Source organism: Halichoerus grypus, chromosome 7 (genome assembly GCF_964656455.1).
Source record: "Halichoerus grypus chromosome 7, mHalGry1.hap1.1, whole genome shotgun sequence".
Lineage (NCBI taxonomy): Eukaryota > Metazoa > Chordata > Mammalia > Carnivora > Phocidae > Halichoerus > Halichoerus grypus.
The window spans coordinates 26,590,800-26,603,928 of record NC_135718.1 but is presented as its reverse complement, the minus strand read 5'-3'; the positions used below and the strand labels follow the sequence as shown (position 1 = coordinate 26,603,928).

The 13,129-nt window shown below is 50.0% G+C and overlaps 2 protein-coding genes across 5 annotated transcripts in view; one reads left to right on the top strand and one right to left on the bottom strand.

The window, feature by feature from the left end:
- ARMH3 (armadillo like helical domain containing 3) overlaps positions 1–5,150 on the bottom strand; it is a 178,824-nt gene extending 173,674 nt beyond the window's left edge. For 3 of the 4 annotated variants that reach the window (XM_036086236.2, XM_036086254.2, XM_078077198.1), the window contains exon 1: positions 5,011–5,150. The gene's annotated coding sequence lies outside the window, so the exon portion shown is untranslated. Of the gene's footprint in view, positions 1–4,541; positions 4,818–5,010 lie in introns of those variants that run through there. The other variant, XM_078077197.1, reaches the window with a different exon arrangement.
- Positions 5,151–10,037: 4,887 nt separating this feature from the next.
- Positions 10,038–12,771, top strand: HPS6 (HPS6 biogenesis of lysosomal organelles complex 2 subunit 3). The gene has a single exon (XM_036086348.2). The coding sequence runs from the start codon at positions 10,194–10,196 to the stop codon at positions 12,600–12,602; it is 2,409 nt and encodes an 802-aa protein (XP_035942241.1). The 5' UTR covers positions 10,038–10,193; the 3' UTR covers positions 12,603–12,771.
- Positions 12,772–13,129: the final 358 nt, after the last annotated feature.

The following is a 13,129-nucleotide window of genomic DNA, read 5'->3' as shown; positions in this document are numbered from 1 at the left end:
TCAGTGGTTCTCAACTGTGGTAATTTTGCCATCCAGGGAACATCAATGAACAGAGACATTTTTGGCTGTCACAACTGGGAAAGGAGAATCTACGGCATCTACTAGGTAGAGGCCAGGGATGCTGCTAAACATCCTACAATGCACTGGGCAGTTCCCACAACAAAGAATTATCTGGCCCAGTATGTCAATAGCACTGAGATCGCAAAACCCTGCCCCAAGTCATTCCGATGCTCACTAAAGTTTGAGAAGTACTGATTAAAGCCTCAAACTCATCAAATGCTTTGAAAGGAGCATCTGGACCTAAGACAATTTTGAGAGGATGAATAAAACTTGTCACCTCTAGAAAAGACACTGAACAACCCTCATCTACTCCCAGCTCATTCTCCCCGTATTAACTCACCAATGGCATCCCTTCCCTTAGGATCTTAGCCCCAGTTTGCCCCTCTGTGAAAGATCACTCCAAGACACACTGACTATAGTAATCCACAATGCTAGGTAAGGAAGATGAAAATCCTATCTGCCCAGAAGTTGTGGGTGAGTCACATATCACCATTGTCTGATCACTGGCCATTCACCCAATACACAGGAGGAAGCCTCCCGCCCTGGCTCTCCTCTAGACGCAAGGGTGTGTGTGTGTGTGTGTGTGTGTGTGTGTGTACACAGGAGGAAGCCTCCCGCCCTGGCTCTCCTCTAGACGCAAGGGTGTGTGTGTGTGTGTGTGTGTGTGTGTGTGTGTAATCCTGTGTGTGTGTGTGTCTAATCCTTAGGCAGAAGTTACCTGCTCCCTTCTGCAAGGCATATACACTCCCTGGAGGTAAATACTAGCACTATAAGCATTTAAGAGAAGGCAGGGTATTTCTACTTCCAAACCCTAACCCTTAACTTCTCAAACTAGTTCCTAACATGGCTCTTCCTTTCTGAAGGCCCGAGGATTTAGTTTACTCGCTGGATTCACATCCTACTGTTTGACATGATTCCCTGACACAGCCTCCCTCATGGCATGGGACACAGGTTCCCCCAATTCCACCCCACACACTGGCTCTAAAACAAGCATATAACGTCTTTCCATTTTCATGGATTTTTAGAGCTAGGTACTCCCCATCTCTCGTATCTCTGAAATGAGAACAGAATGAGGCCTGCACTCATGAAGCCACCTCTTTGAATTCCTTTTATGGATAGGCCACCATCCCCTTATGCTATCTCTTTTCTTTTTTTAAGTTCTGGAGATGGAATTCATCACTCATTCCTCCAAGTACAGACTCCCAATCGAAGTGATATATAATAAATAACACTACCGAATACTCACTATATACTTGGCACTGTTCTTTTTTTTTTTTAAGATTTTATTTATTTATTTGAGAGAGAGAGAATGAGAGAGCACGAGAGGGGGGAGGGTCAGAGGGAGAAGCAGACTCCCCACTGAGCAGGGAGCCTGACGTGGGACTCGATCCTGGGACTCCAGGATCATGACCTGAGCCGAAGGCAGTCGCCCAACCAATTGAGCCACCCAGGCACCCCCCTACTTGGCACTGTTCTAAGTGCTTTAAATATACTGTATTTAATCCTTACAACAATCAGATAAAGTAGGTACTATTACCATAATTTTACAATGAGGATTTCACTTTGCCCAAAGTAAAAGAGCCACTAAATCTTTCTCTCTGGTAGCCCCTCTCCCTATCAGAATATCCCATTAGTGCAAAAAATCAGGTGTTGACTAACAGAATACTCAAAATCCAGATTCAGTTAAAGTTCTGTGGAAACTCCAAACTAATATCCATAATATCAACATTCCCACTTTATCCAAGAAAAGTCAGTCAACTCAGGACACTGTCTGACAAGCACCATCCCTTTTTTCTAACTACTAGGACAGAACCAGTATGATTCAATAGGTACATGAGCCACTATGGGGCAGCATCCTCATCTTGCATGTCCTCGGACAGGGCTCATCTCAGAGTGGGTGTTTAGCCTATACTTGAAAGTGGAAATAATTCAGGGACTTTCCCAAGACTAAGCAGTAAGTGGCAAAACCAGGAATTTCCCAATCCTTACTCTAGGTATCAGCCATTGTCTGCATCTGCTAGAGATGAAGTAGCTTCACAGAAGAGAACTCAAGCCAGTCCCAAGAGACTCTACAGAGTCTGCCTACTTGCACTAATAATACAGCTGAAGAGGCTTAAATAAACATGACTACCTCAGCTTCCCTTTCAAATTATTTTATACAAGACGGAATGCACTTGCACCTTCATAAGGAGGAACCAACTCCAAATTGACAGGATTTCAGGCAACTATAATTGAAAATCACATTTTTCTGACATCTCCCAAAATGAGAATTCATTTTAAGATCCTCCTCTCAATGAGCAGGAGCCTCCTGTAAATTAATACTGTCTATCTCCTGTTCAAGCCCTGAACTTCCTCAAGCAGCACGTCACTCATAGCTTCTTCATTTCCTTTCCTGTTGAACCATACAAGCCTCATGAATACCACCTAAGTATAAAATGAAAATTCTAAGACAGACTCCCATAATCTTCTTAAAGAAAGCCCAAAAGGTAACTGCAACCTTACAAAGTAAATGGATTTCCTACTGGCTTAATAACTAACATTTATCATACTTTATAATAGCACAGCCATAGTGTAAGACAAAAAGGGGTTCCAAAATTACAAAGTTATGGTCCCTGCCTTGAGAAGCTCATTGTTAAATGGAAGAAGTACATATTCTGATTCTTCCTTATAAACAAAATAAACATTTTTCCCAGGATTTTTTTCATATTTGCCCTCACTTACTCAGAGCTATTGCCAAGATATTAAGCTCACCAGGCCTCCTTACTTCCAGCTGCCTACTAACATCTCTCCATGTGCACACCTCACAAGCAACTGGATCTCAGCATACCAGACTATCTCCCTTATACTCTTTCCATAGTCACCCCAGCCCTTAAGAAAATCTGCTCTTTTTCTAATCCATATCCTGGTCAATGAAATTCCCATTCACCCAATCTCTCAAATTAGAAACCTCAGCCTACTCTCTCTCTTCCTAGTCACTAAGTCATGTTGCATCTATCTCAGAAATACCTCTAAAATCCATTCCCCTCCTCTTCATTCCCACTGCCACACTTCATTCAGTCTCTCGGTCAACTGCAACAACTCTAATTAGTCTCACTACTTCATTTCTCATTACTTTAATCCACACTTCTGTCACTCCCTAACATAAAAAACTCCAATGGCTCCCTACTCTCTTTTCAGTCTTATCTCCTGGCAACTTCCCCACCACACATCGTGTTTGGGACAAATTTTTGACACTTAAACATCATGTTATTTTTTCTCTTCACACTTTCACCATCCCTTTGTGCATGCTTTGCTCAACTGGAATGCCTTGCCTTATTTGTACAAGCTCCTACTCATCCTTCAAAACCCAACTCAACCTCTCTTCCCTGCAAAAATATCCGAGTCTCCCACACATGGCAGTATTCCCTTCACACTGTATAAATTCCTTTACATGGATATGTAACACACAGCACTACAATTTTCTTTCTTTTTTTTTTTTTTAAAGATTTTATTTATTTATTTGACAGAGAGACAGCAAGAGAGAGAACACAAGCAGGGGGAGTGGGAGAAGCAGGCTTCCCCGCTGAGCAGGGAGCCCGATGCGGGGCTCGATCCCAGGACCCAGGGATCATGACCTGAGCCGAAGGCAGACGCTTAACGACTGAGCCACCCAGGCGCCCCTACAATTTTCATATGAATACATTTCTGATGTCCCTGAGGAAAGATACTATTTCTAACCCCAGTGCCAGTTACACAGTACATACTCAATAATTGTGTGTTGAGTAAACAGTTCACCCTCATATATCCTGGACCAGTTTGTTTTCCCCAAATTTTGTGGATTTTTGAACTTAACTCTATGTGAGATTCCAACTTTCATAAATGTTTTTTCAAGATTTTTTTTAAATTATATTATACAAATGTTGAAAAGAATGGAAATTCCCCCTTTACAATCCTAACAAGAAGGATCCACCTTTCTCTAGACTGATTTCCTATCCCAAAAGCTTTCACGTAGGAAGTACTGTGCACACAGACCCAGCCAAAGAAACACCCAAAATAATTTCAATTAACTTGTGCTAAGGACAGGGGCACAAACCATAGCTGCCCTGGTTTACAAAGTCACTGAGAGCTGACAATAGCAAAGAAACCGTTCTCACTAACTCAAAACTTCTTCTGGAGAGAAAGAACTGGGGAGGGTCTGATGATCCAGAAACATTTTTCGAGTCTGGCCCAAGTTCCTACTTCCCCAGTCTCCAGAGGCAGCACTCCTCGGCCTCTGCTAGCTCTCCTTCCCCAGGGAACCAGCTTTTTCTCCTATTTCTTCCCCACACCTGCCTGGGAACAGGTTGGTTTCCCAGGCTCGCTCCAAGTAACCCCAAGAAAACACGGCAGCTTCACTGATTCTGTGTATAGGGTGGACTGAAGCCCATCGGTCAGAGACTGAAAAGAGGGGTAGGTTGAGGGCCCTTCCAAGGACAAATGAAGACTTCAAGAGACGGGCCTACCTCTAACCCTTCTCAGAGGTCCTGCCCAAAGCCCTCATCCCAGGGCCAGGCTGGACTGGGCGGAAGGCCTCCCGGGGGCGGCGACAACCTGAGGGGGAGAGGCTCTGGAGGCTGCTTGAGGCGTCGGGATCAGCCCCATGCTGGGGTCAAAGGTCAGCATCTCGGCCGCCAAGAGGGCCCAGCGGGGAGTGGGAAGGCCGCGAAAGGCACCGGAAGGTCGGACGGACCAGCCGCTGCAAAAGCAAAACGCTTCTCGTTCCGCTCCACCACCCGGGCCCTGCCTCCCAGCCGCACGCAGACTCAGCCCGCCTCAGCAGCTGTCCTCCCTCCCTCTCCCCCCGTCACCACCGTCGTCCCCCAGGCGAGCGTAGGCCCCGCCCCTAGAGCCGCCTCGGGGCCAAGGCCTAGTCCGGCTGGAGCTGCAGGGGTTGGCCAGGTTCGGGGACCGGCCCGCGCGGGTGCCGCTTACCGAGCCCCGGGCTCCTCCTCCACCACTCGCGCCGCTCCCGGGCCCGCTCGCTCCCGATGCTACCGACGCCGCCGCTCCTCCGAGCTCACGGACGCGCTCCCGACCTCCCCCGACCCTTCCCCCGTCCCACGGTGCCCCGCCGGGTCCTAAAGCCCGCTGCGTGATAGATACGTCCACGCCCGTTTCCTGAAGCCGGCTCAGACCACGGTTCCCAGCAAGCATCGCAAGGACTACAACTCCCGAAATGCACCGCGAGAAAGACTTTAGCAAAAGAACTATCTATTGAGGGTCTACTAGAGGCAAGTTGTAATTGTTTTTTAAAATACAGGCGAGGGCGCCTGGGTGGCTCAGTTGGTTAAGCGACTGCCTTCGGCTCAGGTCATGATCCTGGAGTCCCTGGATCGAGTCCCGCATCGGGCTCCCTGCTCGGCAGGGAGTCTGCTTCTCTCTCTGACCCTCCCCCCCTCTCATGTGCTCTCTCTCATTCTCTCTCTCTCACCCTCCCCCCCTCTCATGTGCTCTCTCTCATTCTCTCTCTCTCAAATAAATAAATAAATCTTTTAAAAAAATAAATAAATAAAAAATAAAAATAAAATAAAATACAGGCGAATTATACATATACACCTTTTAAATACAGCAGACTCTGAACTTGGCAATTCCACTAATAGGAATAAAAATATATATGTTCCATGGGGCACCTGAGTGGCTCCGAGAGTTAAGCTGGGACTCTTGGTCTCAGCTCAGGTCTTGATCTCAGTGTCCCGAGTTCAGGCCCTGCTTTGGGCTCCACGCTGGGTGGTGAGCCTACTTAAAAAAGAAAAAAAGAAAGAAAGAAAGAAAGAAAGAAAGTGTATGTTCCCGGATGTTTATTGCAACTTTGTAAATGAAAAATAGGAGACAGATCCATTCAACAAATACGTACTGTGTGCCTACTATGTGTAAAGCCCCATGTGTTAACGGGGCAGGTAACTTCCCTGAGTTTGTTTTCTCTATGCGAAATGGAAGATTAAAAAAGATAGGCTGGGCATATGTGTGTGTGTGTGTGAGCGCACAGGGTCCACACACCCGCATGTGTATATGAATGAATAAAGTCATTCAACCCTTTTTTAAAAAGATTTTATTTTTAAGTAATCTCCACCCAGGGCGCTGGGGTGGCTCAGTCGGTTAAGTGTCTGCCTTTTGCTCGGGTCATGATCCCAGGGTCCTGGGATCGAGTCCCACACCGAGGTCCTTGCTCAGCTGGGAGCCGGCTTCTCCCTCTGCCTGTCGCTCCCCCTGCTCGTGCTCTTGCGCGCGCGCGCGCTCTCTCAGACAAATAAATAAAATCTTTAAAAAAAAAAAGGTAATCTCTACACCCAACGTGAGACTTGAACCTACAACTCAGAGATCAGGAGTCACATGCTCCACCAACTGAGCCAGCCAGGAACCCCAAGTCATTCAATCCTTATAATGACTTTATGAAATGAATACTTCACAGGTGAGAAAAAGGTGTGATTAGATAGCTTGCCTAATACTCCAGAGTTAGTAAGAGGTGAAGAATTTGAACACAAATCTATCAGGAAAGTGATCTTAAAGACCTAGAAGCTCAGGTTCTTTTTTTGAAGATTTTTACTTTTTTCTTGTCTATTTACACAGTAGTGTAAGATGAGATTAGTGGTAAAAAAAAAAAAAAAAAAGGTGTATCTTAATAGAATATTAGGAAGGGTGAGAAGGGGAAAAAGGAAAGTATCTTGAGGTAAACCTCAATAGTTCCTGAACACCAGATAGAAATCTCCTGTCCAGCTGAACAAACCCCTTTCCATACCTGATTTCCTTTTTTTTTAAGATTCTTTTTATTTATTTATTTATTTGAGAGAGAGAGAGAGTACAAGCGGGGAGGAGGGGCAGTGGGAGAGGGAGAAGCAGACTCCCCGCTGAACAGGGAGCCTGACCTGGGGCTCCATCCCAGGACCCTGAGATCATGACCTGAGCCAAAGGCAGATGCTTAACCAAATGAGCCACACAGGCACCTCTCATACCTGATTTCCTTTTAACAAATGTTTGTTGAGCACCTACTGAATACCCAATTCTGGGAGTAGTAAAAATAATAATTATTAATACAATGCTGAGATTATGTTATAACAAAGTGGTAGGTAGATAGGTAGATATACAATTAACTGTTTTAAATATCAGACAGTGAGTTATCAAGGTCAGGCTTAGGAAGGCTCAAGTTGTAAATACTCTGAAAATTCAGAGAAAGGAGAATACCATGTCAGTCTCTGGAGGCTTCCTGGGGGAAGGTGAAGATGGAGTCAAGTCTTAGAGGAGAGGGTATAAGGGTGAAGCAACATAATACACTGTCCATGATTATGTCCAGGAAGTTAATTAAATACAGATTCAGACAAGAGTTAAGTTTAGAAGACCATACACTGAATAGGTAAAAGCACGACCTCCGGAACACCGTGGGAATAAATCCTGACTGCCACCTACTTGCTGTATGACTTTGGACAATTACTTGAGCTCTTTAAACCTTAATTTCAGGGTACCTGGGTGGCTCAGCTGGAAGAATATGTGACTCTTAATCTTGGGTCATGAGTTCAAGCCCCACATTGGGTGTAAAGATTACTAAAAATAAATAAACTTAAATAAATAAATAAACCTTAGTTTCCTACCTGAAAAATGGGGATAATAAAAGGCCTATGTCATATTGGTTTGGTTAGCCAAACTGAACCCTTCCTCTCCTATTCTGGGGACCTCTTCCTTTGGGTAGTCTTGGTGGAAAACTAGGCCCTGAGCAACCAAGGTAAATGAGTTCATGTGACCTGGGCTTGGCCACTAGGATCAGCCTCCAAGGGCTTTGACTCTTGGTCAAAAGATGCAAAGATGGCGTAGTCAGTTGAGCATCCAACTCTTGGTTTTGGCTCAGATCATGATCTCATGGTCGTGATCTCACAGTCATGGGATAGAGCCCCGCATCGAGCCCCACATCAGCCTCCGAGATCATCATGGAGTGTGCTTGGGATTCTCTCTCCTTCTCCTTCTGCCCCTCCCGCTCGTACTCTCTCTCTCTAAAATAAATAAATAAATCTTTTTTAAAAAAGGAAGAAAGAAAGAAAGAGAAAAGGGCCCATAATAGAATTTAAAAACCAACATTTGGGACGCCTGGGTGGCTCAGTCATTGGGCATCTGCCTTTGGCTCAGGTCATGATCCCAGGGTCCTGGGATCGAGCCCCGCATCAGGCTCCCTGCTCGGCGGGAGGCCTGCTTCTCCCTCTCCCACCTGCCCTGCTTGTGTTCCTGCTCTCGCTATATCTCTCTGTCGAATAAATAAATAAAATCTTTAAATAATAAATAAATAAAAACCAACATTTATTGGGGCACCTGGGTGACTCAGTCGTTAAGCGTCTGCCTTCGGCTCAGGTCATGATCCCGGGGTCCTGGGATCGAGTCCCACATCGGGCTCCCTGCTCAGCAGGAAGGTTGCTTCTCCGTCTACCACTCCCCCTGCTGTGTTCCTGCTCTCACTATCTCTCTGTCAAATAAATAAAAAAAAAAAAAAAAAAAAAAAAACGAACATTTATTGATGAACCAAATACTATCTAAAAAAAGAGGAAAACGACAGGAGAAAGATGCCATGGAAATCACAGAAAGGACTTTCAAAAAGGAGGTTGTCAAACTTCTCAGAGAGAAAAGGAAATAAAAATATCCTTGAAGATCTCAGGAAGATCTACCTCAGGTAAGTAGTGGTTTGAGGAATAAACAGAAGGAGAGAAAGTGGAGGTAGCAAATGCTAGAGGATCTTTGCAAGAAACTTGATTAAAAGGAAGAGGAGACGAAGCCAGAGTGGTAGAGGTGGTGGAGAGATAAGGATGAAAGAGTAACTTTTAAGACTGGACAGACTGGAAAGTGTTTCTTTTTTTTTTTTTAAGATTTTATTTATTTATTTGACAGAGAGAGACACAGTGAGAGAGGGAACACAAGCAGGGGGAGTGGGAGAGGGAGAAGCAGGCCTCCCTCCGAGCAGGGAGCCCGGTGCGGGGCTCGATAGGGGGCTCGATCCCAGGACCCCGGGATCACGACCCCAGCCGAAGGCAGGCGCCCAACGACTGAGCCACCCAGGCGCCCCTGGAAAGTGTTTCTATGCTGACAGCAAGAGAACAGAATGAGGCTGATGAAACAGAAATGGATATAAATTCTCACTGAAGTTTTTGAGGGAAGGAGGGAGAAGCAGGGTTCATGAAGAGGAATTTGATTTGGAGGGAGAAAGAATACCCTTGAGAAGGCAGTCCGGTAGGAAGGACTTCTGCATATCAATTTGCAGGTGTTGCTAGAGAAATTACACACACTCAGTGCCTCTAAACTATGTTTTAATTTTGTTTCCTAGCAAATTCTTAGTTTTGGTGATGAATTGTTGATATAGTAAAGTGGTATGGTGCAAGGAGTCTGGACTCAGATTACTTGTGATTGAAATCTCCCCTCTACCTCTACTCGCTGAATAGCTGTATGATCTTGGTCAATTCACTTAATCTCTCTGTGCTTCATTTTCCATATCTGTGTGAGGGGCTTGTTGCGGGGGAGGGGGTTAGGAGGGTTTACACAGTAAATGCCACAGAAGTATTAACTGTTATTTTTTCCACTAGATAGTCAATTTCATAAGGTTGAAGTTTTCTGTTTTGTTTAGGCCTCTCTACTCAGCCGGGCACTTAGTAGGTGCTCAATAAAAATTTCATGACTAACTGAATTGAAGGAGTTGGGGTGAAAGAGAGAGGCTTGGAGGGAAGGAAAGCCTGGGGAGTGTGACACTTTCAGTTCAGGGCTCAGCCTGAGAAATTCCTGAGTAAGGCTCTGCGCTTCCTGGGACTTGGGGCGTTGGGCCTACAACCCGACTCAAGGAGCGTGGGTGGTGCTAGCAAGGAAGAAGGCGCTGAGACCCTTGGGTGCTCGGGAGGCTCCTCCCGGGCCAGGCTCCCGTGGCTCCTCCCCTGGCGGGCGGGGTCGTGCCGGCGGGGCGTGAACGGGGCGGAGCCCTGAGCTCGCCTGGGGGGCGGGGCGGAGCCGACTCTCGGGCCTGGCGTCGGCCCACCTCATCGACGGGGGCCGGAAGTCTTGGCCCGGCTCCGTCTGCCCCTCGGGAACCCGGACCAAGCGCCGAGCCTCGCCCCACGGGGCGGCCAGGCCCGGGCTGGCTCCTGCGCGGGCGAACTATGAAGCGTATGGGGACTCTGCGCCTGCTTTCGGACCTCAGCCACTTTAGCGGCGCGGCCCGGCTCCGGGAGTTGCTGGCCGGGGACCCAGCCGTAAGAGTCCGCTGCAGCCCAGACGGCCGCCACCTGCTGCTCCTGCGACCCCCGGGGGCGCCGAGCCCGCAGCTGCTGGTCGCGGTGCGGGGCCCCGGCGCGGAGCTGGAGCGTGCCTGGCCGGCTGGCCACCCCCCACCGCTAGATGCCTTCTTCCTGCCGTGGCCGGCGCGACCGGCGCTGCTCCTGGTCTGGGAGAGTGGCCTAACCGAGGTGTGGGGCGCGGGAGTGGGGCCTGGCTGGCAGCTGCTGCGGAGCACCGAGCTGTGTCCGGGCGGTGGAGCCCGCGTGGTGGCCGTCGCGGCGCCCCGAGGCCGGCTTGTGTGGTGCGAGGAGCGTCAGGATGGTGCTGAGGGCTGGCTGGGGCCGCCTGCTGCTTTCAGCCACTACGTGTGCGTCCGAACCCTGGAGCCCAGCGCGGAGGCCGGCACCAACCTGGGCCCCACACACATCCTGCTGCGCCACTGCCCCCCTTTCGGGCTGTTGGCCTCTCGCAAGGACCTCTTCCTGGTGCCCACTGCCACTACCTGGCCTGGCGTGAGTCACATTCTGCTAATCTGGAGCCCAGGCAAGGGCAAGGTGATGGTGGCTGCCCCATGTCTTGGCCTCTCCCACAGTAAGAGCCTGAATCCCGGACGAGGGGACACATGGGACTTCCGGACACTGCTCCGAGGCCTTCCTGGGCTGCTGTGCCCCATGAAGCCCTTGACTGTACATACCTGGGCCCCAACTGCCCAGGGCCTGTTATTGCTGGACTTCAGGGGCGCTGTGAGCCTGGTGCAGTCCCATGGTGGTATGCGGGCCGTGGGCACCCTGCAGGAGGCACCTGTCGGCCTGGCAGGCTCTGCTGCGCTGGGAACATTTCATGGCACTCTGGCTTGTGTGCTGGGCTCCACGTTGGAACTGCTGGATATGGGCAGCGGGCAGCTGCTGGAGAGAAAGGTCCTAAGTACAGACCGAGTACATTTACTGGCACCCCCAGCCCCTGGCATGGAGGATGAGGAAGGGCTGGAGACCCGAGGGGGTCTTCGTTTGCTTTCAGCCTTGGGTCTGTTTCGAGTAGGCTGGGAAGCCCCACAGGGTCTTGAGGTGCCTTCAGCTGAAGACCTGGTGTTTGAGGAGGCCTGCGAGTACTACCAGCGACGGAGTCTGCGGGGTGCCCAGCTCACCCCAGAGGAACTGAGACACAACAGCACATTCCGGGCACCTCAGGCCCTGGCCTCCATTCTCCAGGGACATGTGTCCCCGTCTACACTGTTGACCACACTGAGGGCTGAGCTTCGAGATTACCGGGCCTTAGATCAGCTCAAAGCCCACGTGGTGGCTGGGGATGAGGAGGAGGCTGGCTGGACTGAGCTGGCAGAGCACGAAGTGGCACGCCTGCTGAGGACCGAACTGGTGGGAGACCAGCTGGCCCAGCTCAACACCATTTTCCAGGCCCTTCCTACAGCAGCCTGGGGTGCCGTCCTCAGGGCCCTGCAGCTCCAGCCAGACGGGAGTGGCCGGCTGAGGTCCCATGCCCCCCCTGATGTGTGGAAGAAGGTACTAGGAGGCGGTTCAGCTGGAAAGGAACCCCCCAATGGGATACTGCCCCCCTTTGAACTTCTGTGCCAATGCCTCTGCCGGCTGGAGCCGCGATGGCTGCCGCCCTTTGTGGAGCTGGCGCAGCAGCAGGGTGGGCCCGGCTGGGGCGCAGGGGGCCCGGGGCTGCCCCTGTACCGTCGAGCCCTGGCAGTCCTAGGGGACGAGGGGACCAGGTCCGAGGCACTGGAGCTGGAGCTGCTCTTGGGCAGTGGGCGGCCCAAAGCTGTGCTCCAAGCTGTGGGGCAGCTGGTCCAGAAGGAGCAGTGGGAGCGGGCTCTAGAGGCAGGCCTGGCCCTCGGCCCTTCCAGCCCCCTGCTTCGAAGTGAGATCTTCAAGCTGCTGTTGGCCGAATTTGCCCGGCATCGTCGGCTTGATGCTTACCTCCCTCTCCTTTGCCGCCTGTGCCCACCAGACCTAGCTCCAGCTGAGCTCCTGCTTCTGCTACGGACACACCTCCCAGATGAGTTGGAGCCCCCCACCCCATTCCCTGAGCCTGGAACAGAGCCCCCTCTCACTGTGGGCTTGCTCCGAGCCCTGCTGGAGCAGACTGGGGCTCAAGGACGGCCCTCGGGCCCAGTTCTAAGCCTGTATGAGGACATCCTATGGGACCCAGGCACTCCACCCCCCACCCCACCTCGGGGACCTGTGACTACCCTCCAGGCATCAGACCACCCAGGCTTGGAGGCCTGGGCACCATCTGGACAGGGCCTCTGTGTGACTGACACAGGCTGAAAATCATTTCTAGGACACAGCCATCAGGGAAGGTGCCTAGGAGTTGGCGGAGAGCCAGGGTGGGACCTATGCGTGCAATGCTTTTCTCTCTTCTGAAGCAATTTAAAATATATATATATATATATGGTAAATATTGTGATACAATAAATATATTTGGTCTTTGTCCTCAGGTTATTGTGCTGGCACAGAGCTCCTAAAACCCTTGGAATTTCCTGAGTGATAGGAGTGTCTTTTGTTATTCGTAAGGAGCCTCTTTAGATCACATCTGCATTTATGGTAATAAGGTAACTTAAGGTGGGGACACCCACCCTAAGGATGGGACTGGTCACCTGAAAAACCAAGTGAGAGGATTGGAACTTTCAGCCCCATCCCCAACATCCTGGGAGGGGAGTGGGGCTAGAGAGTGAACTCTATAGAAACTCCTGAATGAGGAAATTTGGTAAGCACATTAAGGTTCTGGGAGGGTCCTGCCCAGAGAGGGCATGGGAGCTGCCCACACAGCACCCGCCTGCCCCCCCCCCCGCCCC

Excerpts from the sequence above, each read along its gene's own strand:
- HPS6 (XM_036086348.2), top strand. The coding sequence starts at position 10,194 with ATGAAGCGTATGGGGACTCTGCGCCTGCTTTCGGACCTCAGCCACTTT.